Genomic DNA, 23,413 nt, shown 5'->3' with positions numbered 1-23,413 from the left:
CTTTTCCGACTTTCGGCTTTTCTTTTGCCGCTTTTGCCGACGAACTTCGTTTTCGAATTCAAACCAGCGGCAGATGTCGTAGCGTTCAGTTCAGTTCCTCCAGCGTTGATATCAGTCAGTTGTGCTTTGGCTGGCAGTCGCGAAAGTTGCGAGCTAACGCGATATTGCCCTCTGCCGCTAACGTCATTTCCGGTTCGGTTCGGTTCGTCCGTAATAACGTAACGAAACGTAAGGACTTTGTTTTGGGCAAACGCGCCTCCATCGTTTGGCGCATTTTTCGTGAGTTATTAAAATGCGATAAAAGCCAGTGAATCGGTAATAAAGCGCTTATCTGGGCCCGCAATTACGACCCAGTAAAAAGGGCGGGCGGAACGCGGGTTTTTCGGCGACAAAGCAAAACCAAAAATACAGAAAATATCAGAAGCAGCCGGCTGCTTTGTCCAATTACTCGCGGGCGCTGTGAAGTCAATTGTGAGCTGGCCCGCATCTGTTACAAATTTCTTTTCGCAGGCCTTCAGTTTCAGCTACCAGCTCCCAACTCCAAATGTCACCATGCCACACCAAACCAACCTCACACATCCGGCCATCAGCGCCTAAATGTATGCTTTAGTGCGTCCGTCTGTCTGGGTGTATCTGTGTCTCCTTTAGTTAATAGTTGTCTACGTGGGCGGCATATTACACATCCAACAAACACATTAATGTGGGCCAACACACACTGCGATACTCACCCACCTTTACAGGTTTGGAGCATGTTTGTTTTTCTTGGCTTTTGGCTTCCGCCTGCCTGCTATCTTGAAAAACATTCAAAGTATCTTTCGGATGTGCCACTTGCCGAGCTTCGGTGTTCTACTTCTGGGTGTTTATGGCATTTAAATCAATAATGTCGCTTGACAGCGACTCACTCCCGTTTTTATGTTTAACTCCCCGCTGTGAGTGCAATTTGTGTGCGGATTTGTTGCCTGCATTTTGCTCAAGTGCATCCACAAGCCGCCTCCAGGTTGCAAAGTATTAGAAAAAGGTGCCAGCAGCAGCCAGTGGAATAGTTACCCCTCAGCCTGGCCTGAATTCGCTTAATGAGCGCAGCTTGGCCGCAGATACTTTGCACACACTTATTTAACGCTCATACGCCCCGTTGGCCGCCAGCCCCCTTGATTTTTTGGTTCTCGGTCCGCACTCGCATTCGGATTCGCATTCGCATTTGCATTTGCACACAGGGGGCCAAGGGCAGGCGGCTTTTGTTGGCCAGGATTGCAGCTGCAGTCCGGGATTCATGCTGTTTTTTGCTTAATCTTATTTAAAAGAGGGGGGGGGGACATTGAAAAGACGCCCTCGGCTGGGTGCAAAATTTTAATGAAGATGCCTTAAAGCCCCCCTACTCGCTCCCTGGCCACTTTTGTGGCATTTTAATTTGCTAAGCGTGTCCAAGTGTCCGGCTACAATTTACACAAAGCTGCCGCAAACTCAATTTGCACAGCCACAATTGCAGGGCGTTTGGAAGAGCGGACAACTTAGGGTTGCAACATTTTAATCAAATGTGTAAAAACTATTTCCATTAGCAACCACCACCACCTCCTCGAAATGGCAGACATCACATCATCATGGGGGTCATTGGATGGCCTGGGCCATTGGAGACCACGTCGCCTCCATGAATTTGTTAATTAAGCTTAATGTGCAATTAAAGCTTCAAGGAATGTGAACCCGACTTTGGTCAGGTCCAAGCTGATTTAATTTGAATTTGGGTTCCCCCACATGGTCTAGATCCTTCTCGGAAGCTCTTTTTCGGCCAACACATTATCTTAAGGCCATAAATTCAACCCATTTTTTGTTTGGCTTTCCCCAAAACGTGCATACACACTTATAAGGAGAGCCCATCAGGTTGGGCTAAATTTCCCAGAAGGGTCGTAAGGCTCAAAGATGGAAAACTTTTGGATTACCTGGCTTTCAGAAAAAAAAACACAAGCAAAAGTGGACCTTATCAAAGGTGCAAAGTTAAAGTCATTTGGTTGCTCCTTTTTTTGAGCAGCAATTAAGCATCAATTGGGTGATATCAATTTAATGACTCCGGCCGGACTTAATTAACTTTTCTTTTGAAGTTTTAAAGCTGCTGTTAACAAATGTCAAAGGTTCGTTTACATTATTAAACACTTTGCAAATGAAAGCTAGTAATTGAATCACGTTCAATTAATTGCCTTTCCAATATTAAAATCCCCCCATCAATTGTTGAATGTATTTTTGGATTTACCACTCACGAAATCACTTTGCTGACCACAAGATTCCGATTTAGCCCCATTTGGCTTTCGTTTGGACCATTTCCCCATTGTGCAGTTGTAAGGCGACTCTTGCTCCTCCTTCTCCTGCTCCTTTTCCTGCTGCTGGTGGCCAAGTCCATTTGCTCTTGGCACTTCCTAATCTGTCCATTGTGGGACATTGAAAGTGGGACGGCAGTAGGCCTAGCCACGCCCCTTTGTCCCCATGGCTCTTCATAACTGCCTGTGTGTGGGTGTGCGGTGAATTTACGACCACAGTCAACACTCATGGTTAACTCATGGTCAATGAGCGGGTTCACGAACTTCCGGGGCACAGGTTGTTTGTGGGGGCGGCGAAAAGCCAAGGAAAACTGGGAAGGTTCAAGGAGGCGAAGAGGAGATGGTGGGAGGGACGTATTATACACCCGAGAGCATCCTTCACGATTACTTAATATTAATGACTCCAGGCTGTGTGGTCACTCGGTGGCCATTGGCCGTGGTCCCCAGGTCTATTCTGTCCCTGCACTCGGGTACCTCCTTTCTAAGCTTCGCTTTGTCTTTTCTACACACAGAAAAATACCAGGCTGATACTTGGTATGTCTGAATCAGAAATATTAGTGGTTAGAGTCTCAACGTTATACTCAAAGGATTTTATTTTAAAAAATTTGTAAAATCTAGGTTACAAATGGCATAAAATACTAAAAAGCAATTGAACGAATCAAAAAAAATGATTGAAAATACTATATGTAAGCCGCATTTTCGTAAGACCAAATTTTTTTAATATTTAACATGTAAAGGTACGTGGTTTCTAGGTGTATACATGGGCATTAGAATTTGCAAAACAAAAGATAAACCTATTTTAAACATGAAACGTTGTATGAAATAAAATATATATAAAATTAAACTTTTCTCTTGCCCTAAATTTTGGTAAATCACAAATGATGTAAAATTCTAAGAAGCCATTGAACCAATCAGAAATGATGTAAAATACTAAATGCCATGTAACGAAGTTCAAAAGAATTTTTAAATCATATAATTATCACGCACTTAAAATAATTAAATAAATATTAAAAATTAAACAATATTGTATCACCATTATTCAAATAAAATATTATGTTGGTACAATAGTTTGGTATTATTTAATGCTGTAAAATCGGTACCATCCAATTTATAGAATTTTTTTTTATTAAAGCACACTATTCATATCCTTGGTATGCCACATTATATGTAAAATACCCTATATCAGAATTCTTCATTAGTTTTCTCCCAGTGCACCCCTGAGATCCTTGCGCCGATGTCGCAAATCTGACATCGCCGTCGATGAAAAACTTTGCCGCTTTGGTCTTTTGTAATGAATGCCCTTTTATCTGTGTTAGTTTATGTGTGGGAGAATGGAAGGCCCGCCTTCCTCCCGGCCAAGGCCGGAATCAACGGTTTAACTTGGTCGGGGCCATGGTTCGTGGCCATTGTGCTCGGCAGCGGCTGCTGCTGGGAATATTTGCTTAAGCTGATTTAACTACATTAACTTGATTAAATAAGTATTAAACAGTTGAGGGAATGGCGCAAACTGTTTGCTCACAGATGCGGGAATGCGGGCATTTGGCTCATCTCCTCGACTTCCCATTCAATTTTTTATGGGCTCTATTGATTGATTTCGAATTACAATAAATGTTTTGCTACCAGTTGTTTTGCCAGAGGCACAAAAAGAGTTCAGAGTTGCCTTTTTAACAGTTGAAGACTGTTCTCTTGGTTTTTGGTTTGTTTGCCATAGTTAGGTACAATAAATCAATCATATGTAACCTAAAATATAACTAACCAATTTTAAAGATATAGGTACTATTCTAATAATGTAGTTTTTCTTAGATTGCATATATTTTACACGTTAAATGTTATTGCTTATACAATTTTTAAATGGTAAAATATCATATATCTATCAGCTATATATTCTAGCTAGACAAAAACAGAGTACCTTGCTCATCACTACTTTTCGAAAGCAACAATCCCCAATCTCCAACCCACAAGCCGATGATATTGCCCGCCAGCTGTTTGCTTTTGCGATTGAATGTGGCTCAATTGTTGTTCGAATCAAATCGGTTAGAACAACATTATTCTTGTGGATTCCTCTTGTGGATGCCCCACGCACATTGCATAAATAGTTTGATTGCGACACGGATCGAGATTGCTAGCCGTTTTATGGCCAAGTAATTAACATTCCCTGGGCGCTAAGTGAAAGCCATTTTGGCCAAGTCAAGGTCAGGGAATGCAATTTGGGCAATTTTCGGCATTTGGTTTTCGGTTTTCGGTTCGTTCCAACTGGAGGATTCCCTTGATGGGTGGCTATACGTATTCTTGTTGTCACTGAAACTGCACTGAACCCGAAAGACAGAGTGGCAGAGGAAAATGGAAATGGAAAATAGAAAATTCTGCTCTTATAACTTTGTTAGCGCCGAGTCTCTGGCACACTCTAAGTCAGGGAAATGGGATGCGGAAAGCGTAATTTAATGAAAAGTCATCAAAGCAATGCACCAGAGAGATTGCGAATCTAAACTTTTCGATTTCATTAACCAAACAGTGTCGGTCGGCAGGAGGAGGCCATTTAAACAAGTCAACCATCAACCATTAAATTCTGCTTAATTTATGCAGAGTGGAAAATCTGTTTTGCTCATAACGCTGGCCGGACAGTCGCCTTTGGGCCATAAATATGGTGCATAAAACGAAATATTATAACATATTATTACGGTCGGGGAAATTAATGTCATCATCATCGAGACGCCAGCAAATTGGTTCCGAAGCCCATCTGAATAATTGCCTGTGAATCTGTCGCAGGACATCTGCACATGTCTGCTGTGCAGGCCAATTTGTAGTTGAGTGTCGGTGCCAGGATTTGGTCACTCCTTTCTCCTTGGCCTTCTGGCTGAATGTCTTTTCTAGTCAGTCTAGTAGGCCCCCCTAAAACTGACAGCTCTGGAAATGAGCAAATTTTTGGGTCGTCATTCGAGTTAATAATAAACAGACACGAGCGGAACCCCACACACACAGATACGCACATACACACACGTCAAGAACATTGGAACAGAACAGAAATAAACGTTGTAAAATCGGTAGGAGATGGTCTTTTAGGAGGGTTCCTGGGAACCCGCCAAATTGCGCTTCATTTATTTATAATAATTACAACTGTAAAAAGTTTTAAAAGTCATTTCAATGGCAGCCGCTGCCAGGAACTCCAGCTCAAGTATGCAGGCTAATAGCTCTGCAGAATGGTAAATAAGGACGAAGAAGGAGCCAACTATGTCCAGTCTTGGGTCCTGAATAATGAATTCCGTGAGAAATTGAACTATTATTTGCCGGCGCAATTGGGGTCGAGGATCGAGAGGGCTGCTCGTTGTTAGCCGGCAAATTTAAATTTAATTCCCTGAATTATGGCCACAATTTACCATGGGCCCGTTGTGAGCTGACCAGTTGGCTTGCATAATCTGCGCTTAAAAAACGAGCGTAAATTTTTAATGCCAACCAACCCCCCCCCCCCACCCAACACCCAAGTGGCACTCGGCCATCTCGCTTTATTTATTTATTTATTCTTTTATTTTACACTGTTTATATATTTTATGATTGTGTTCAATCAATTGCTCTGCGAAAGAAGGACGTGTAAATTTTATGCTTCAATTTGATTTTTATTTATTCTGCTTTATTATTGTTTTTATGATTTTTTACGTTGTCATCAATAATGGCACTGGCGTGAGTGAATGGCAGAGGCCAGGCAATTCAATAAAGCATTAAATTAAAATTAAATTTACAAAAGCAAACGCAATTAAGTTGCCAAACAGTCGATAACGAGTGCACCGACATTGAACCGCCCTCGTCCTTTTTGTTTCCCATCTGGTATTTTATTCCGATTTCCTGACAGTCACTTAATTAACGCAAATTATTTGCAATGCCAATAAGCCATCGGTATATATTAGGCATTGAGGTTTCACTGCTAAGCCTTTTTTATACCCAGTTAAGAGCTGATTGCGATTGAATGGGACTGAATATTTCATTGGGTTCAATGGGCCAAACTCTATCGATTGACAGCAGAAAGTAATTCCTTCCCTTTTGCATCGCATCCAATATGGAAGTTCTCAATTTGTGGCCCTCAGAAGTATGCAACACTTTTCGAATGAGTGCAGGCGAGCGAAGGGAATCGTGTTCGAATTGGTTCATTGCAAAATACTTTATTGGATTTCCTGTGTAGTCCTTTTGCTAAAGCGATTCCCTGGGCGCAACATACTGCAGTGGTTTTGTGAAAAAGCAGCCTAAGCTGCAATTATTCCATTTGGCCTTGATGTAACTTATTTATTTAACTTTTTGGTAACCTTTCCTGGGTTACTATTATTTTATCAACTAACTACTGCTGCAACAAGTCAATTGTAATCCATATTTTGCATTTTCGTAAAGCCACAATTTGTTTTAATGTAGTACATGTAAGACTACGTGATTTCCAGGTGTATACATGGGCATTACAATTTGCAACACAAAAGATAAACCTTTTTTAAACATGTTTTTCCATTTTGGCCAAACGTGATATTATATGTCGAATGAAAAAAAATATGAATGTGTTGAAAGTGTTTCAATTTTAATCATTAAAATTAATCAATAATCATTTTAATTGGTAAAACAAAATGTAGAATGTATATTTGTAATTTAAGAGAATATTGATTTTAAAATATATGATGAGTCAGGACTTCAGGGATTTCAAAATTTCTTTAAATTGATTGAGATCCTTTCTTATATTTGAAAACTTTTAAGCATTCTCATTCTATTCAATGTAACCAATCAGAGGAAGGATTTTTCTGGTATTTTACACTCGATTCGCATACATTTCGCGCACATTTCGGTGACCTTGAACGCACTCGCATTTCATTTGGAGAATTTCCGTTTTTACACTCATTTGAAACAGGTCAGAGGCTGCTCACGTGTAAATTGACCCACAGGCGCCTGGCACCACCCACCTTTACCACCCCCCGTACCCGCAAAAACAACGCCCCCTTGGCAACCAGCCCGTTGCTTTAATTACTCTTGCGGAAAATTGCTTCAACTCTCAACTTTGTTGAGTGTTAAGCATTTGGCACGAAACAAAAAAAACAAAAAACCAAAAAAAAAGTGGGAAAAGCCGACACGGACTTGGACTCGAACTGGGACTCTCTTATTCGACCAATAAGGGTCAGAGGAATTACAACGCGTGTGGATGTTCTGTGGACGGGCTTCGCTCCAAACGGTGTATGATGGTCGTTTACCAAGTTAAGGGTCCCCCAAAAAAGTGGGGAAAAAAAGACCAAGCCAAACCAAACCGAACCGTACTGAACCGCAACCGCAGCAGTCCGCCGGACATCAGCAGTACGTCAAAATACTTCCTCGGGAGTGGGAAGTGAGAAGTAAGATGAGGGACGTGAGATTCGCGTGAGCGACGACTTAAGCCCCTTAGCAGAGTTTTTGTTGGCCCCGAATCCTGGCCCATCCTGGCTGACCCCCAACCCCCAACCCTTATACCCCCCGCCGTTCTTGACATGAGTGTGCAAAACTTTTTGCCGAGGCAAAAGCCACTCGCAACTGAAACCACTTGGAACAAACCGTTTGCCATGGACGTAGGAGGAGCAAAAAGGGGGGCAGGATTCGCTGGAGAGTGCCACTAATGTCTGCTCCAGTAACTAACACGAAAGTGAAGCTTGCTTTTGGCCAAGCAAAGGCAAAGGATCCTTGTCGCATTTACCATATGTGTGTGCGGTCCAAAGACGAGGAATATGTTTTTATCAGGGATGCACAAATGTCGCAAATGAATTTCCACCGACAATTTAGTTGACAATCAAATTGCGGCTTTGCTTTGGTTTTGCGGCTAAAATGATTATTTTTTCTGCACTGATCCTCTGGCAAAATGTTTCTATCTGTCACAAAAGGCAAATTAACTTGGTTTGAGTGGTTCAAAGGCAATTTTAAATATTTTCCTGATTTTAAATTTAAGTTTCAGCTTTCAATGCAGAGCAAGCATATCAAATATCTTAATTTAATAATGGCTTTTGGTCTTTTGCTGGCTTGCAACCCTGGCTTGCTACAAGCTGGTAAATGAATATATTTATATGTGAGGTTGGGGGATGAGGTTGAGGTTGAGGATGTGGACTGCAGGTGTCCTTGTCTCGTTTTCGTCAGCGGGCCCATTCGTCTCCCCTCGTTGCACACAAATTGCCAAAGTTGCGGACATTCTATCGCATAGGCAAAACTTTAGCTCGTCGCCAGTTGCTGGAATTAATTAAAATACAAAATGGCCACAAAGGCGATGGCGGCCAATCCAATCCCAATCCCAATCCCAATCCGTGACTGAATCCCAACCGGATGTGTGTGTGCGTCCGGTGGGGCTCGGTATGCGGGGTATTCCATGGGTTTCCATGGGCTTCTATGCGTTTCTGAGGGCTGTTTCCCCTCTAATCGTTTTGCTGCGGCTGGCACTTCCATCAAACACGCTTCCGCAGTGCATATCCTGTTTGTAATCGATTTGGAAATGTGCAGCAAGGACACTGTCCGGCCAACTGCCGAGAAAAGTGGCAAATGGAAGTAAGGCCAGTTGCGACAGGACGCAAAAGAAAAGTAGAACAAAAGGGGAAAAAATTAGCAATAAACGTAAGCGCACGCGATGTCCTGCTCTGCCCCCAAACTCCTTCTGAAAACGGGGCTAAAATCAATAAAATGCTTGTTGCTCCGCCACCAACAAAAGGCAGTAACAGTAGAAGCAGAAGTGGCAACACCAGAGGCAACAACATTTATACAATGCCAACGACGTCGCGACTTTTTCCCCGACATCTTTCAATGTACAATTATATTGGTTGGCTCCTGCCACGCCCCTCGCTCCTCGCCCACCGCCCACCGCCCTCCGATAACCCACTCTGAAATGTAAAGGGGTACTTCGTCGCTGTGCAACATAAATAGTTGCGTTTTTGCCTTCCCTTCGAGTGCACGGAAAGAAATAATTAGGAGCCCAATTATAATAAAGTTTGAGGCTACATTAATTTTATTATTCCTAGAAAAAAGTTGTTTTTTATAGTAAAATATAAAAATGTATTTAAAACGTCCATCAACCAATTTAATGCCTATAATAAGTTAAGTAAAATGTTAAAAAGACACCATTTTATAACAATTGAACAATGAAAAATTCTAGAAAACAGTAATTTATATTCGCAAAAGAAAAATAATTGATTTAAATTTAATTTGATATATTTTTAAAACTCTGTGATCTTTTATTAGGTCAGTATAAGTTAGATAGTTAGCCTGTTTCGACAAAAAATATTACAATATTTCTTATTATAATGTTGAAAGGCTTATCAAAAATGTTAGATTTTATAAGATAGCCTAGTATATATTCAATATTTCTAATTTATTTTATAACTATTTTATTTTTATAACATAATATATAAAGATAATAAAATAAGTTTTTTTTGTTATATGGTTAAAGCTTTACCTTTAACCTTGCTCCTATGTGGAAGTCAATAGATATTTTCTAAAATGCAAAACAAACAGATCCGATTTCAATTATTTTTCAGGGTTAACGATGGTATAGTTGGGAATTGGAAACTGATATTGCTCTATTTTATTCTCAGTGGTTAACTTTTTGCGCTGCGCCAGCGAAAATGCCGGAAATTCTTGGGACTGGGTAGAGTGTCCTTCACTGCTGATTCCTCAGCTGCTCCTGCTCCTGCCGCTCCTGCTGCTCCTTGCTCCCGGCTCCTTGCTCCTTGTTCCTACTGCTTAGCTTCGTCAGCGCCATAAATGGCTGCAAAAATGTAAATACAGAGAGGAGGAATGTCGGGGGTATAACGCCGAGCACATTGCTCGTTACATGCTGGAGATTCCTGCCAGCGAGCGAGTTATTATGACAAACTTTGTTAATTGGAAAATATTCCTCGAAAATGCTGGATGGCTGGTTGGCTGGTTGGCTGGCTGGCTGCCGCCACATTGAATTTACAGGATACATTCATCGCCCGGGCCATGTGCCTTTGGTTTTTTGGTTTCTGCGGTCTCAATGCATTCGACAAGTTTCGAGCTTTTGCTTTTGCTTTTGCTGTCCTGTTGGTGCGGCAAAGTTTGCTTTTTTGAGCAAATATTTGCGCAGATGGCATCGGTGGAAAGTAGATTAATTCATTACGCTGCCGGCAAGTTCGTTAAAACTATGGCCCAAAGATAGAGGAACTTGGTCTTTAAACAGTTGCAAAGTTTGACAAACCGCTTATGGGTAACTTTATGACAGCTGCAAATGGTTTACCTTAAAGATCAGTCGTATTGGGGAAGTCGAATGCCGGACATTTGATGTCTCTCCTTACGGCTGGTGTTTTACATGTGATTTATAGCTGCGAAACGCGCTGTCTCGGGACATATGTATGCTTTTTTTGTGTATCATTTCACCGTAATGCGACTCTTATTTTTTTTATTTGCTACATCCACAAGCATAATGTGACCCAGAAAAGGGGCAATAAATTGAGTGAGGGGAATGGGTGCCAGTATTCATTGCAGTCTGTCTTCTGCCCTGCCTGATCATCTTGTGGGGTTAAAAATTGAAGCAGCTCTTGCCAGGGCAATCCATTGCAGCCACCGTCATCATCGCCATCGTCATCGTCATCGCCATCATCAATTCGTCCCTGGACTTGATGATGGTGACCGAAGCCAATTGTACTTGGCGAGGCCAAAAGCAAAAAGCACCATGGGAACGAGTGCTAGTCAATGGATGGTTGAGTTGCAAATGCAGTGAGAAAAAATGTTTCACATTTTACATTTGAAATTTTTGGAAGGGGTTTCTTATTCTATATATTCTGGATACCACATAAATATTTGTCACAAACCTCTATAAATAATAAAAACTTGTAAGACATATTTTCAAATACCAGTTCCCCAAATGTTTACTAAACAAGTAAGCTTTTAAAATTTTGATATCTTGTATTAACGTACATTTTTCAGTTAATTCAAATCGTATCTAAAGCTTCTTACAATATAAATGAGGTCTTATTTATTATTTTATTTTATTTCAACATTGTTTTATGATATCTACCATATGTAGATCCTTTTAATGCTGACCATATTTTCAAAAGTAAAGTAAAGTATTTTTAAGTAATCCTATTTTCCGCGAAGAATTGGATAAGTATCCTTTTTTAAATTTCCTCCCTTAAATAGAGTTATTTACTCTCAAGTGTGGACATTCTGCCATTACAGATTTTACGATATGTGTGCTCAATGGCGTATATCTTTTGAATGCGCAATGATATTCCTGATTATGCCCGGCATGTTTATCCCCAGTGTCGGCGTGAAGTAGACACGATACTCGATAACAGACTGGGACGTGTCCAGGGCCAATCCTCATGACGGCATTTTATTGTTTGCTGTCGGTCTTTAGCCCGTCGAGTGGATATATATGTACGTGTTTTTCCGCTCAAGAGTGACTCTGTTAGGGCTAGATCTGCTTCTATCCGGTTTTTCCATATTTTCCCGTGCCGGGACCGGACCGAACCGAACCGCTCCTTGACCCCTTCCCTCTCCGTATCCTTTATGTAATTGCAAGTGGCAGCGATTATGTACACGCAACTATGACTTTAACTGCTGCTTGTTGTTTCAGCAGTTGGAACTCGTAGTCCATGGAGCGTTTTTATTGTCACGGCACTGCCCGTTGCCATTGACAACCCCGTAGGCGTTTGGTAAACACCCCATAACCAAATAGACCCACCCACCCACGCACTTCAGAACAACCACATGGTTGCAACACTCGTGCACTTTCCACCAACACCCACGAACAGAGGCACCCCCATTCACACCCACGGCCACACAAAGTGTGCTTTCAATCAGGCACTGAATTGAAAATCCATTAACGAGTACAAGGCAGAGGCACTGGCGCCAGCTGGCACTGCCACTGGCACCCGCTGTTTTCCGCTAGGGGGATCCGGAAGACGGGGGTTCCATGGTCCGCCAAACTCTCCGGCGCTATACATTTTCTTGAACAATAAAAAAATAACACACAAATTTGGTGCTTCTGTTCCTGCTTTTCTGCTGCAGTCAAGGACACTATCGCAAGCCAGTGAATGGAATTGCAACTAAGAATGAAGTCGGGGAGGATGCACTTAGAAAAACGATGTGATGCTTACTAGTGAATACATTTAAAAGCACTTCTTTTAAAGCGAACACTGTAGGATCAGTGAAGATTAGCTTTATGCCAAACATTTTAGTTTGGAATTACAAATAAAATTCGAATGTTATAACATTTTCTACTCATTATAGTTCATCTATTCATTTCGAAAATATACTTTACAAGGCCAAAATTCAAACTTACAAAATGTCCACCAAAGCACTTTGAAAGCATGATTTAATTTCGACTTAATTACTGTATTTATTTAAAAAAGTAATAAGTCTGTGCATGAAAATAAAACATAACTGATTACAGATATGCTATGACTTGCCATTAGTTTTCTTTTTATTTTTCAAAGTCATGGCAACCTAGAGAAAGAGGTTACTTCTATAGCTACAGAATTTTTAGTCATGAATCATGACTTTATAAAACAAATCCAGTCAGTAAGTTAATAATCAGGCTAGATTCATAAGATCTTAAACCCTTTTTATTAAAAATTTTGAGGGCCAGAACACAATTGAATATTGATGTGTTAAATATGTAACATTCGCCACTATAAAAAATCATTTTAAAAGGAGATGGTTTACAGACTGTGACAAAATTCTTTCCTATATAAATCGATTTTATATGATTTTTTGTGAAGCAGAACACGAATCGCGTCGGTTTCTCCAAGTGCACTGAATAATAACCAAAACGAAACATAAATTCAAATAAATCAAAGATAAATCGAAGCGAAAAATCAAAAGAGGCCGTCGAAAATGTTGACCTGCGTGTGTCGACCCGTCTCCGGCAATCTGCCCAAGATGCCGCCCGCCTCCCTGATGCCCGCCCACCGGGCATCCTCATCATCGTCATCATCATCGACAGCCTCCCTGGCCTTTGTGAGCCCCACGCGAGGAGTGGTGGTGACCTCCGAGCCCAAGCTGAATGTGAGTATCCCGGTATCTAAGGCTGCCTTCTCCACATCCTTGGAGCAAATCCAATCTGCAACACAACAAAAAGCCGAAATTAGCTTAAGCATAACTTGATTTATGGCTGACCACGAACGCTGACAACTTTCAGTTTGACTTTTGAGTTTCCCGCCTCGTAGGGTGGGTTTTTTGGTTACGTCTCGGATTATAAATTGTGAAATTTCATTTCTCACGTTTGGGTTTATTCGGGGTGATGCGGGTGTATGACACACACCGCTGCTTATCATCACGCTAACGATCCGACATCTCAATCTGTATCTTTGCATTGCAGGTGCCCAGCAGGCTGACGTCAGCCGAACTGAGGGCGATGGCATTGAGACAGCAGCAGCAAATCGACAGCCAGCACCAGCTGCTGGCCACCAAGGAGCAGCGCCTGCGCTTCCTCAAGTCGCAGGAGGTGCGCAGCGCAGTTGCCAGCGCGGAGGGCGAGCGGCTCCGCCGGCTGCGGGAGCGGGTGGAGGCCCAGGAGTCCAAGCTGCGCCGCCTGCGAGCGCTGCGGGGTCAAGTGGACCTGCAGAAGACCTACAATGTCACCCTGAGTGAGTACACTGGCAGAAGGCTCTACTTGCAGTTGTTTATATATATGGGAACAGGGCTTAAGGGATAGTAGGGGCAGCCGATCAAGATCTTACTGCAAGAGATGTAGTATATAACATGTTGCATTGGCCAATCCAGAACTCGGTTGTGGGAGAAGGGCGTAAAAAAATTAATTGTTGAGTAGAAATAAAAAAACTTGGAATAAAATATATATTACATATACTTTTTAACCCGAGTGAGGTGGGATTCGGGCATGCCATGTAGTAAATCAACCTAGTCATTACAAATTTGTATACAGTTTGATTGGACCACATTTCTGTGACAACCCATATATTAACTAAATTATTATTTTTATACAAGAGAGAACATACACTGAGAAAATAGTTCCCTAAATGTTAACTCAAAGGTATTAGCATTCTGACATTTTCCTGATTATATTTTAAAGCTTAAATTATTTTTAAAGTTCAACAAGAACTTTTTAACATACATATATACATATGTATTATTTATGATAACTTTATAATAAAAGTCTCAGTTTGTTTTAAAGAGTATGTCCTTCCTTAAAATGAATTCCATTCTGGATCGAACTCAATTTAATCTGTCAGTCTTTATAGGAACTCAAAAAGCCAAGCTTAAAAATATATTTTGTAGTTAGGAACATGGCCGGGTTTTCGTGATGATTAGGTTTCAAATACCCCGTCCCATATCTGTTAATAGAAAAAAAAACACTCTCGGAAGTTGTGATATATTTTATAGAGATTTAACAATCCATTTCTGTTCATGGTTTAATATTTAATCATTTAAATATTTTATAAAGCAATGAGTAATTGTCCTCCGTTGTTTTCAATTTTAAATTACATTTCACAAGGCACGACCCCGATTTATTATGCAACTTTTGAACAGTGCAGGGGTGGAGAAAAGAGGGTTGGAGGTGGGGGTTAGTTTAGGGGCAGTGGCAAAGTGCCACCAAGTGCATCTGCTTGGGATATCCTATCCCTTCCTAAGCTTCCCTCTCCAATTGAGTCAAGCACCGCTGGCTGAGTGGAGAAGAGGGGTTCTCTGGGTGAATTAACATGTGTTAAAACCGTGTTGAGTGGTGGCCTGCCTCCATTCCGGAGCACCCAATCCCAGACCCATCCACATCCACATCCACATCCCCCTCCACTCGTCCCTCGCGTGTGTGAATTTAATTTATGTATGTGTGCCACTTTGTTGTCCTTTATGATTGCCTGTGGGCGGGAACAACGCCCCCTGAACATGGCTAAGAAGATGTTGGCCCGCACACACATTGCCATACAAGGGTATTATGTTAATGAGCTGGCGCCCTGTGCTGCGGCTGTAATTAGTTTGAACAGGCAACCCAAATCCACGAAAGGAAAACACCGGCGACCAGCAGGCGGCCAGCGATTATAAAATAGTTAGTGGTGAAAGGGAATGGATCGGGAGAACGCTGTTGATTAAGCTGGGCACTCAAGAAAGAAGCACCCACCTTAATCAAGAATCAAGTGCTTAACTACAGATTGTTTCAGCTTATTTTTAGGTAAAGTATAATTAAGATTTAGTGGTGGAGGCCTTAATAAGCGCCAGAGATTAGACATTATAGCCCAGATAATAACCGTACTAAGGGTATATTCTTATTAAGGGAGGTGGTAATGGTGGGGTTGGGAAATATGCACAGATTATTTTAGATTACCTTACAAAGTGAATGGTAGGGTTGGGAAATATTAATAGATTATTTTTGATTTTCTTTATACCATTTATCCCCCCTTTTTAGGCAATGACTTGGACTCGATCCGAGCGCTGTTCAGCGAAAAGGAGAAGGAGCTCAGCTTGGCCGTGGCCAAGGTGGAGGCCCTCACCCGCCAGCTGGAGGAGCTGCGACGTGACCGTCGATGTCCTGTGAACATCCTGGCAGCAGCTGGCAACGGAGTTGGCCAGGCCCTTCCTCCCCAGGCATCCCGCGAGCTGGAGAAGCTGCGCCGCGAACTGATGGTAAGTGTTGGAGCACAAGAGCCACTAATTGGGGCAACACTTTTCTACTTATTTGTTATTTATTATTGCAGTATCGCAATCAGTTGTCACTGCAGCAGGATGCACGGCTGCACATGCAACGCGAGGCACTGCAGCAACGGCAGGCGGAGCTGCGGTCGGTGGACCAGCGCATTTACGAGCTGCAGACTCGCCTGCAGCGCAAAAAGCAGGCCAACACCCATCACCAGCAACAGCAGCAGCAGCAGCAACATCAGCAACATCAGCAGCAGCAACAACAGCCGACGGTGCAACAGCAACAGCAGCAGCAACATCAACAGCAGCAGCAACAACTGCATGTGCAGTCTGCCCAGTTGCTGGCAGCAGCAGCTGCAGCAGCAGCAGCAACTGCCCAGCAGCAACAGCAGCAGCAACAGACATTCCAGCAGTCTGGCAGCAACCTGGCTAGCAAACATGGCGGAGTGGCTGCCCTCAAGCAGCAACTGCTGCAGAAGCAGGTGAATCAACTGGCAGCTGCCGCCGCCGCCGCTGCCGCTGGACGAGCTCGTGGCAATGTGGCCGCCGTGGAGCCCTTTATTCACACCCCCCAGAAGTCCACCATCACAAGCACGGCCAGCTATCTGAGTGGCGGGATGAAGCATGCTGCAGCAACGGCTAATACCAACCAGCAGAATCAGCTCATCCAGGACTTGACGCATGTCAAGTTGGGGCAGAACAATGGTTTCTTTGCGGGATCTGTGCCCGTGCCGGTGGCCAATGCCAATGCCACTTCCAGCAGTGAAAGCGACGAGTCCAAGTTGGCCAAGAAGCTGCTGGCGGCTCCTGGCAAAACGGAAGCTGAGTTGCGCCAAAAGGCTCAAACGGAGGCCATGGACAGCACCACGCACATCTACGCGGAAGTGGGTCCCAAGAAGAGAGATCGGGAAGCGGCGGCGGCGGCAGCGGCAGCAGCAGCAGCAGCAGCTCAGGCAGCTGCAGATGCAGCCAGCCAAGCAGCAACACCTCCTCCCGCCTCCACGAATGCCAGCAAAATCCCCAAGAGCATCTCCTCGAGCAGCAGCAGCACTAGCAGTTCCGCCTCCGCCCTGATTAACAAACTCAACCAGCAGGCAACGGCAAAGGAGAGCCAGGATCATCAGCATTCCAAGAAGAACGAGATTTCAGTGACCAGCGAAACCCTATCCGAGCGCAACACCCAGCAGCAGCTCACAGTGCACAGCATGCCCCTGGGGGCGATAAGCAAATCGGTGGCCCTGGCCGTGTCCAATGCCTCCAAGCCGCTCCAGGTGCAGGTGGGAAATCTGGCAGTGCCACCGCGCAAGCCCATCAGCAGTGTGGCGCCCACATCGATGGGCAGCGGCAGCGGCAGCTCCATACCCAAAATGATCACCTACAGCCCCAAGGTGAATCGCGTGGCGCCCAATGTGGTGATGACCGATCCCCGACCCGCCCTGCCGCCCAAGCCCAGCAAGATGTCACCCACTGAGCAGCCATCGCCAGTGGAGGCTTGTGCATCCGGATCCGCAGGTTCAGGAGGAGCAGCGCCAGCAGCCAAGACCCAAACGGCCACCTTTGGTCTGCAATCCCTGAATATCAACGACAACTTGCCCATCAAGGCCAAGCCACTGACCATCCGCAAGCAGCCGCTGTTCGAGCAACCTCGCCTCAAGTCCAGCCAATCCAGTTCCAATGGCCAACAGAAGCCCCCACCAGTGCTCCAAAGTCAGCGAAAATCGGAGACTCCAGTTAGACAGCTGGCGGATAGCCAACAGGACACAACCTCACCCCAGCCCTCGCCGAGCAGTGAATCCAGCGCGGATGAGACGGATCGCATGGTGGTCCCACCAGCCAGTCAGCAGGAGACCACATCCACAACCACATCCTCATCCGCATCCACAACCATCACGACAACCAGCAACATCAAGGAGCGAACGGGCAACGGAAAACCCAAGCTGGCGAGAAGGGTGAGCTTCGATCCCTTGGCCCTCCTGTTGGACGCCAGTCTGGAGGGGGAACTGGAGCTGGTCAAGAAGACGGCCATGCAAGTGGCCAATCCGAGTGCGGCCAACGATGAGGGGATTACGGCGCTCCACAATGCCATCTGTGCCGGCCACTTTGACATTGTCAAGTAAGTGACATGACCCTTTGGCGCTCTTTATTTTATCCAATTAATCACTTTCTGCTTTAGATTCCTCGTTGAGTTTGGCTGCGATGTGAATGCCCAGGATTCGGATGGCTGGACGCCACTGCATTGTGCCGCCAGCTGCAACAATCTGTCCATGGTCAAGTTCCTGGTGGAGAATGGCGCCTGCCTGTTCGCCTCCACGCTGTCGGATCATGAGACGCCGGCGGAGAAGTGCGAGGAGGATGAGGAGGGCTTCGATGGCTGTTCCGAGTATTTGTACAGTAAGTGGGGCAGGGCAAATATTATTCTCAAAAAAAATTGGTAAATTCAGCGGTTTTATAGTTAGAACAGAGACATCCTATAAAATAAATAGGTAGTTCTCAAGTATATATAAAAGCCTGACAGTCTAACCACTGAAATACGGTTCCTCAAATATACATTCGTCGACGATCCAGTAAAATAGTTAATCTACAATTCAAAATAGTAAAGAAAACAATTTTTTTCATGTTCTTCTCTAAACAAATAGTGGTTTAACAATTTTCATTGTAATGTTACTATTTATTTGCAAAAAAAAATGTTGTTTTACTAATAATAAGGTCACAAGACTGATGAGTGACCGCCTTAATAATAACTCAATAAAAATGTTCATCAAATGTCTGATGATCTAAAGATTCGTTGATGATCCATAGTATAGTTAATTAGAATAGAGTATAGTTAATAGAATAGTTAATTTACAATTCAGAATCGTAAAGAAAGAACACTTTTATCAATTTTAGTTGTGTTATTGTTATAATTCTATTCAATGGCTCATAAAATTAAACAACGTCATAAATTACTTTTTTAAACAGTAATGTAACAATTTATCCATATTGATTTTATACATTTTTTCATAAATATGTATGTTCATGTGTAAAAAGGTCAAAAGATTGATAGGTCGCCGCCTTAATAAAATTGTAATAAAAACGTATCCTCTACTAACAGGCATCCAGGAGAAGCTGGGCATCCTGCACAATGGGGACGTGTACGCCGTGTTCTCCTACGAGGCCCAGAACGGCGACGAACTCTCCTTCCACGTGAACGAGCCGCTGATCGTGCTGCGCAAGGGTGATGACGCCGAGAACGAGTGGTGGTGGGCCCGGAATGCCGGCGGCGAGGAGGGCTACGTGCCCCGCAATCTCCTGGGGGTGAGTATCCCGTTGATGGAGCTGCTGATGAAAGGCCACCACGTACGCAGGATGGTAACTGAGTGCCAACTCTTCTCTGTTCCTTCTTCCCCACAGCTGTACCCACGTGTGCCGCCGCATTCGCCGCACTTCAGCGATTAGCAGTTAATACGCTTCACCATACTGAAGCGCAAGGCCGGCCGACTCATCCAGAAGCGCTACATATCCAAGTACATCTAGGAGTCCCTGGCCGATTCTGGGCACGTGCCACCGCAGGAGTCATCGGGGAATTATTTATCACGGCCCATGTTTCTTTCTGTTTACTTTTTGTTTCGAGAAAAGCAACACAAAGGACGAGGAACGAGCAGGAAGGAGCGGGCTCACCATATGCTCATCCATATGGAATGGAACCGACTGCAGCAGCACCACCAGCAGCAGCTTCCGCCTGAGTCATTTATCCCGACGACTGGCCCCAATTAGCCCGGCTTTCGCACAAAGTTCAGCACACCACATATCACCCTCATATCACCGATACATATACATATGTATTACCACCCGACCACCCTGCATACGTACAACCGCAAATTGAATTTCACTTAAGCCCCTTAGCTTTAAGGCCTAGACTTATAACTCATATCAGCCGCCTGCTCGCCACAAAAACTTCACCTTCAAGTTTTTGCAATGAAAAAAGTTCAAATTGGAAAATGGAAAATTAGAAACTATAAATTCCTGAACGCCCATACACACACAAAATGTTTCATCAACGTTTAGCTGAAGGAGTTTTGTTAATTGCATATATCAAGTTAGTACTTAAACTTTAATTGAACTCGAACCAAGTTCACACACAAATCGAGGGAAAACATTTTAACACAGATAACAAAACTGACACAAGGAGAATACATAACGAATCGAATGTGATTTTTGTATAAAGACGAGAATAATTTAAACAATTTGTATCGAATATGAAAATGTAAATTACATAAAGCGGATTCGTTGACAAGTAATCGCATTATAGGTTATACGTTCTAATTTAGCTTAATTTAATTATACCTAATATATCGATTGCTTAATACCTAGCGTGTAAGGAAAACAACACATTAAAATGCAAATACGTTGGAAAATAAAACGATTAAGAAAGCTTATGTAAATGTGGTGCTTTTATTATTTGGGAGTACGTATGGAAACTCTTCTGTTGAATCTTCTGTTCGTAGAATTTAAAGCTTTGATCGAACTTAAGTTCTCGTTCAATATTCATTTAAACTAAGCCAGCTTTTCGGGTTTATCGGTGAAAAGTTATGTTCAGAATCCCAAGAGCGATGAACTAGAAATAAAGAAATCAAATCAAAAAGAAAATTTGTCGCATCTAAACAATACGACTCACAGATACCCATTACTTATCTGAAGGGAGTGCAAGAGAGATGGAGATATGCAAGCAGCACAGCGACGGCTTCCAAGATTGCACACCACGCCACCTAGCGTTTATTTATTTTATATTTGCTTATATCTTTATAATTAGTGGTTTATTTTGAACCAATTTTGGGTAATAAACCTTTATAAAATATCCAATACCGTGGGTACCAGACAGTCAAAGAACGTGTGGCACTCCCATAAAAAAAATTGCGGTTCGCAGGAAGCCCTAGAATCTGCATGCTTTAGGAAAAAGCCGACATTCACATTATAATACAAAAACGTTTGAAAAATGAAAATAAATCAATTAAGAAAGCTTATGTAAACATGGTGCTTTATTACTGTTCGGGATTCGAATGGAATATCTCTAGCCGAATCTCTTATACATTTCGTAGATCCGCGACGCATTTAAAGTTATGATCAAACTACTGCTCAAGTTCAGTATTCATTCAGAGGTTCAAGTATGTGCATCTTTCAATTCTCCTCCAAGCAAGTGAAAAGCTTTTCCGGCACGCGAGCATCAATTAAATTGCCTCTTTATATCTGCGACTGATTACGTAACCTTATCAAAAGTAAACAATTTGTGTTTCACACATGTTTGCAATTATTATTTAACAACGAGCCATTATCAATTGACGACCGGCCCACTTACTTGGAATACGATTTTGATTTATTCGTTTCAGTAATCTAATATTAATTGTTTACAATCTAAACATGAACTTTGAGCCGAGTTAGCAGTTCCAATCCCAGATAAGCTAGCTTTTCGGGACTGGTTCTGGCTAGAACACGGAAGTTGAAGTCAGAATCTCATACGTGACGGACCGTGCAAAAAACTAAACTAACAAAAAACGAAAATATAAGAAATAAACCCCTTCGGAATTTTAATTTGAGTAGCAAGGATGCATTTTGCTGTGTTATTTTACCTCTTCCTGGTTGGAAATTTGTTTTCCCAGCTAGAACTGGTTGATGGATATAAAATACTGGCTGTGTATTCCTTTCCAGGTAAACTTTTTGAAAATCAACATGTATATATTCTGATACCGATGCTATGTATTTTGGATAAGGCAAGTCCCATTTTATGATGCACAAAGCATTGATGAGGGAACTCGTCGAAAGTGGTCATCAGGTGACCATGATTACTGCCATATCTTTGGAGAAAGAGGAACTTGGCAGCAACTACACGGAGATCTTGATAGAACCGGTCTATGATTTCTGGCACGACGGTGAGTGTGGTGTATTTATGATAGACCCACCGAATCATTAATCATCGCCATCGTTTGAAACCACCAGTTAAGCTGAACTTTGGAGCCCAGCACTTATTCGAGCTGACCCGCATGACCATCTATGATTTCCTAAAAATGCTGGAGATTATCGGGGTGAAAACCACGGAACATGCTTTACGACAGCCCAAGGTTCAGGCCCTCATCCATGCCAAGAAAACGGACGGAGTCTTTGATCTTCTACTAGCGGAGCAGTTCTACCAGGAGGCCTTTTTGGCCCTGGCTCACGTCTACAAAATACCCGTGGTGACCACTGGTACGCTGGACTATGAGAACCACATGAGCCAGATGATGGGCCTGATAACGCCTTGGTCTTTTGTGCCTCACGGCTTTATGCCCTTCACCGATCGCATGAGTTTCCTAGAACGTGTGCAGAACTCCTATGTGTCGTTCTATGAAGATATGAATAGGCTCCTCAACTATTTCCCAAAAATGGATGCGGTGGCCAAGGAGTTTTTTGGCCCTATTTTGGGTAAGTTGAGGAGAATGCTTTTTCGGGAAAGCCACCTAAGTTGACTGTATTCCAGGTGAGGTGCCAAAGGTCAAGCACATGGAACGGGAAATCTCGGTGATGCTGCTCAACAGTCACGCACCGCTGACCACGGCACGTCCCACCGTGGATGCCATGGTGTCGGTGGGTGGCATGCACATCTATCCGCCCAAAGCTCTTCCGGCTGACATGCAGGTCTTCCTGGACGGGGCCACCGAGGGCGCCATCTTCTTCAGCTTGGGCAGCAATGTCCAGAGCAAGGATATGCCCGCGGAGATGCTGCGACTGTTCCTACAGGTATTCGGCTCCCTCAAACAGCGGGTACTGTGGAAATTCGAGGACGAGAGTATTCGCCAGCTGCCGGAAAATGTGATGGTGAGGAAATGGTTGCCGCAGGCGGATATTCTAGCCCATCGCAACGTGAAGGTTTTCATCACCCACGGCGGATTGTTTGGTACACAGGAGGGAGTGCATTATGCTGTTCCAATGCTGGGTATTCCCTTCTACTGCGACCAGGTACTTGCAGAAAAATCCCAATTCATCGCGTTACCTAGTTTTGATTTTATTTTAGCACCTTAATATGAACAAGGCCGTTTTGGGAGGATACGCCATTAGCCTGCACTTCCAGTCGATTACCGAAGAAGTCCTGCGACACTCCCTGCTTCAACTCATCCATAATGCCACCTATAAGGAGAACGTGCAGAGGGTCTCGGACATTTTTCGCGATCGACCGCTGGAGCCGCGCAAAACTGCCGTCTATTGGATCGAATATGTCATCCGGCATCGGGGTGCACCGCACATGCGATCCGCAGGCCGGGATCTCAACTGGTTTCAATTCTATCTGCTCGATGTGATGGCCTTTGTGGCCGCCATTGTCTTGGTGGGAATCCTGGCTCTCTCGTTGGCCATTAGATTGCTAATGGGCAGTAATAAGAAGCACAGGAAGGCTAAACAAAATTAATAGTATTCGTGAATTTAAACAAACATTTTAGAAATTTGGTTTGCAAAATAAAACTCTTGAAAGCATAATCTACATCTAATCTATTTAAAATATTAAACAACGAGCCAATATCAAT

The 23,413-nt window shown here is 43.4% G+C and overlaps 2 protein-coding genes across 5 annotated transcripts in view; both read left to right on the top strand.

Moving 5' to 3' along the window:
• Positions 1–20,302, top strand: part of ASPP (Ankyrin-repeat, SH3-domain, and Proline-rich-region containing Protein) — a 44,133-nt gene extending 23,831 nt beyond the window's left edge. The window contains exons 1-8 of one of the 4 annotated variants that reach the window (XM_036813178.3): positions 94–315; positions 13,022–13,304; positions 13,618–13,885; positions 15,658–15,875; positions 15,947–18,000; positions 18,061–18,278; positions 18,979–19,181; positions 19,278–20,302. In XM_036813178.3, coding sequence (XP_036669073.3) covers positions 13,134–13,304; positions 13,618–13,885; positions 15,658–15,875; positions 15,947–18,000; positions 18,061–18,278; positions 18,979–19,181; positions 19,278–19,322 — 3,177 coding nt within the window. In that variant the 5' untranslated portion in view covers positions 94–315; positions 13,022–13,133 and the 3' untranslated portion in view covers positions 19,323–20,302. Of the gene's footprint in view, positions 1–93; positions 316–13,012; positions 13,305–13,617; positions 13,886–15,657; positions 15,876–15,946; positions 18,001–18,060; positions 18,279–18,978; positions 19,182–19,277 lie in introns of those variants that run through there. The other 3 variants (XM_036813179.3, XM_070995262.1, XM_036813181.3) reach the window with 3 other exon arrangements.
• A 715-nt stretch (positions 20,303–21,017) lies between these two features.
• On the top strand, positions 21,018–23,366 carry Ugt49C1 (UDP-glycosyltransferase family 49 member C1). Its single transcript, XM_065863673.2, has 6 exons — positions 21,018–21,139; positions 21,251–21,569; positions 21,632–21,790; positions 21,858–22,319; positions 22,375–22,853; positions 22,909–23,366. The coding sequence occupies exons 2-6, from the start codon at positions 21,467–21,469 to the stop codon at positions 23,296–23,298; spliced, it is 1,593 nt and encodes a 530-aa protein (XP_065719745.2). The 5' UTR covers positions 21,018–21,139; positions 21,251–21,466; the 3' UTR covers positions 23,299–23,366.
• The last annotated feature ends 47 nt before the right edge of the window (positions 23,367–23,413 follow it).

Source organism: Drosophila suzukii, chromosome 2R (genome assembly GCF_043229965.1).
Source record: "Drosophila suzukii chromosome 2R, CBGP_Dsuzu_IsoJpt1.0, whole genome shotgun sequence".
Classification (NCBI taxonomy): domain Eukaryota; kingdom Metazoa; phylum Arthropoda; class Insecta; order Diptera; family Drosophilidae; genus Drosophila; species Drosophila suzukii.
Note: the sequence above shows the minus strand (reverse complement) of the source record. Positions and strands in the feature narration are given on the sequence as shown.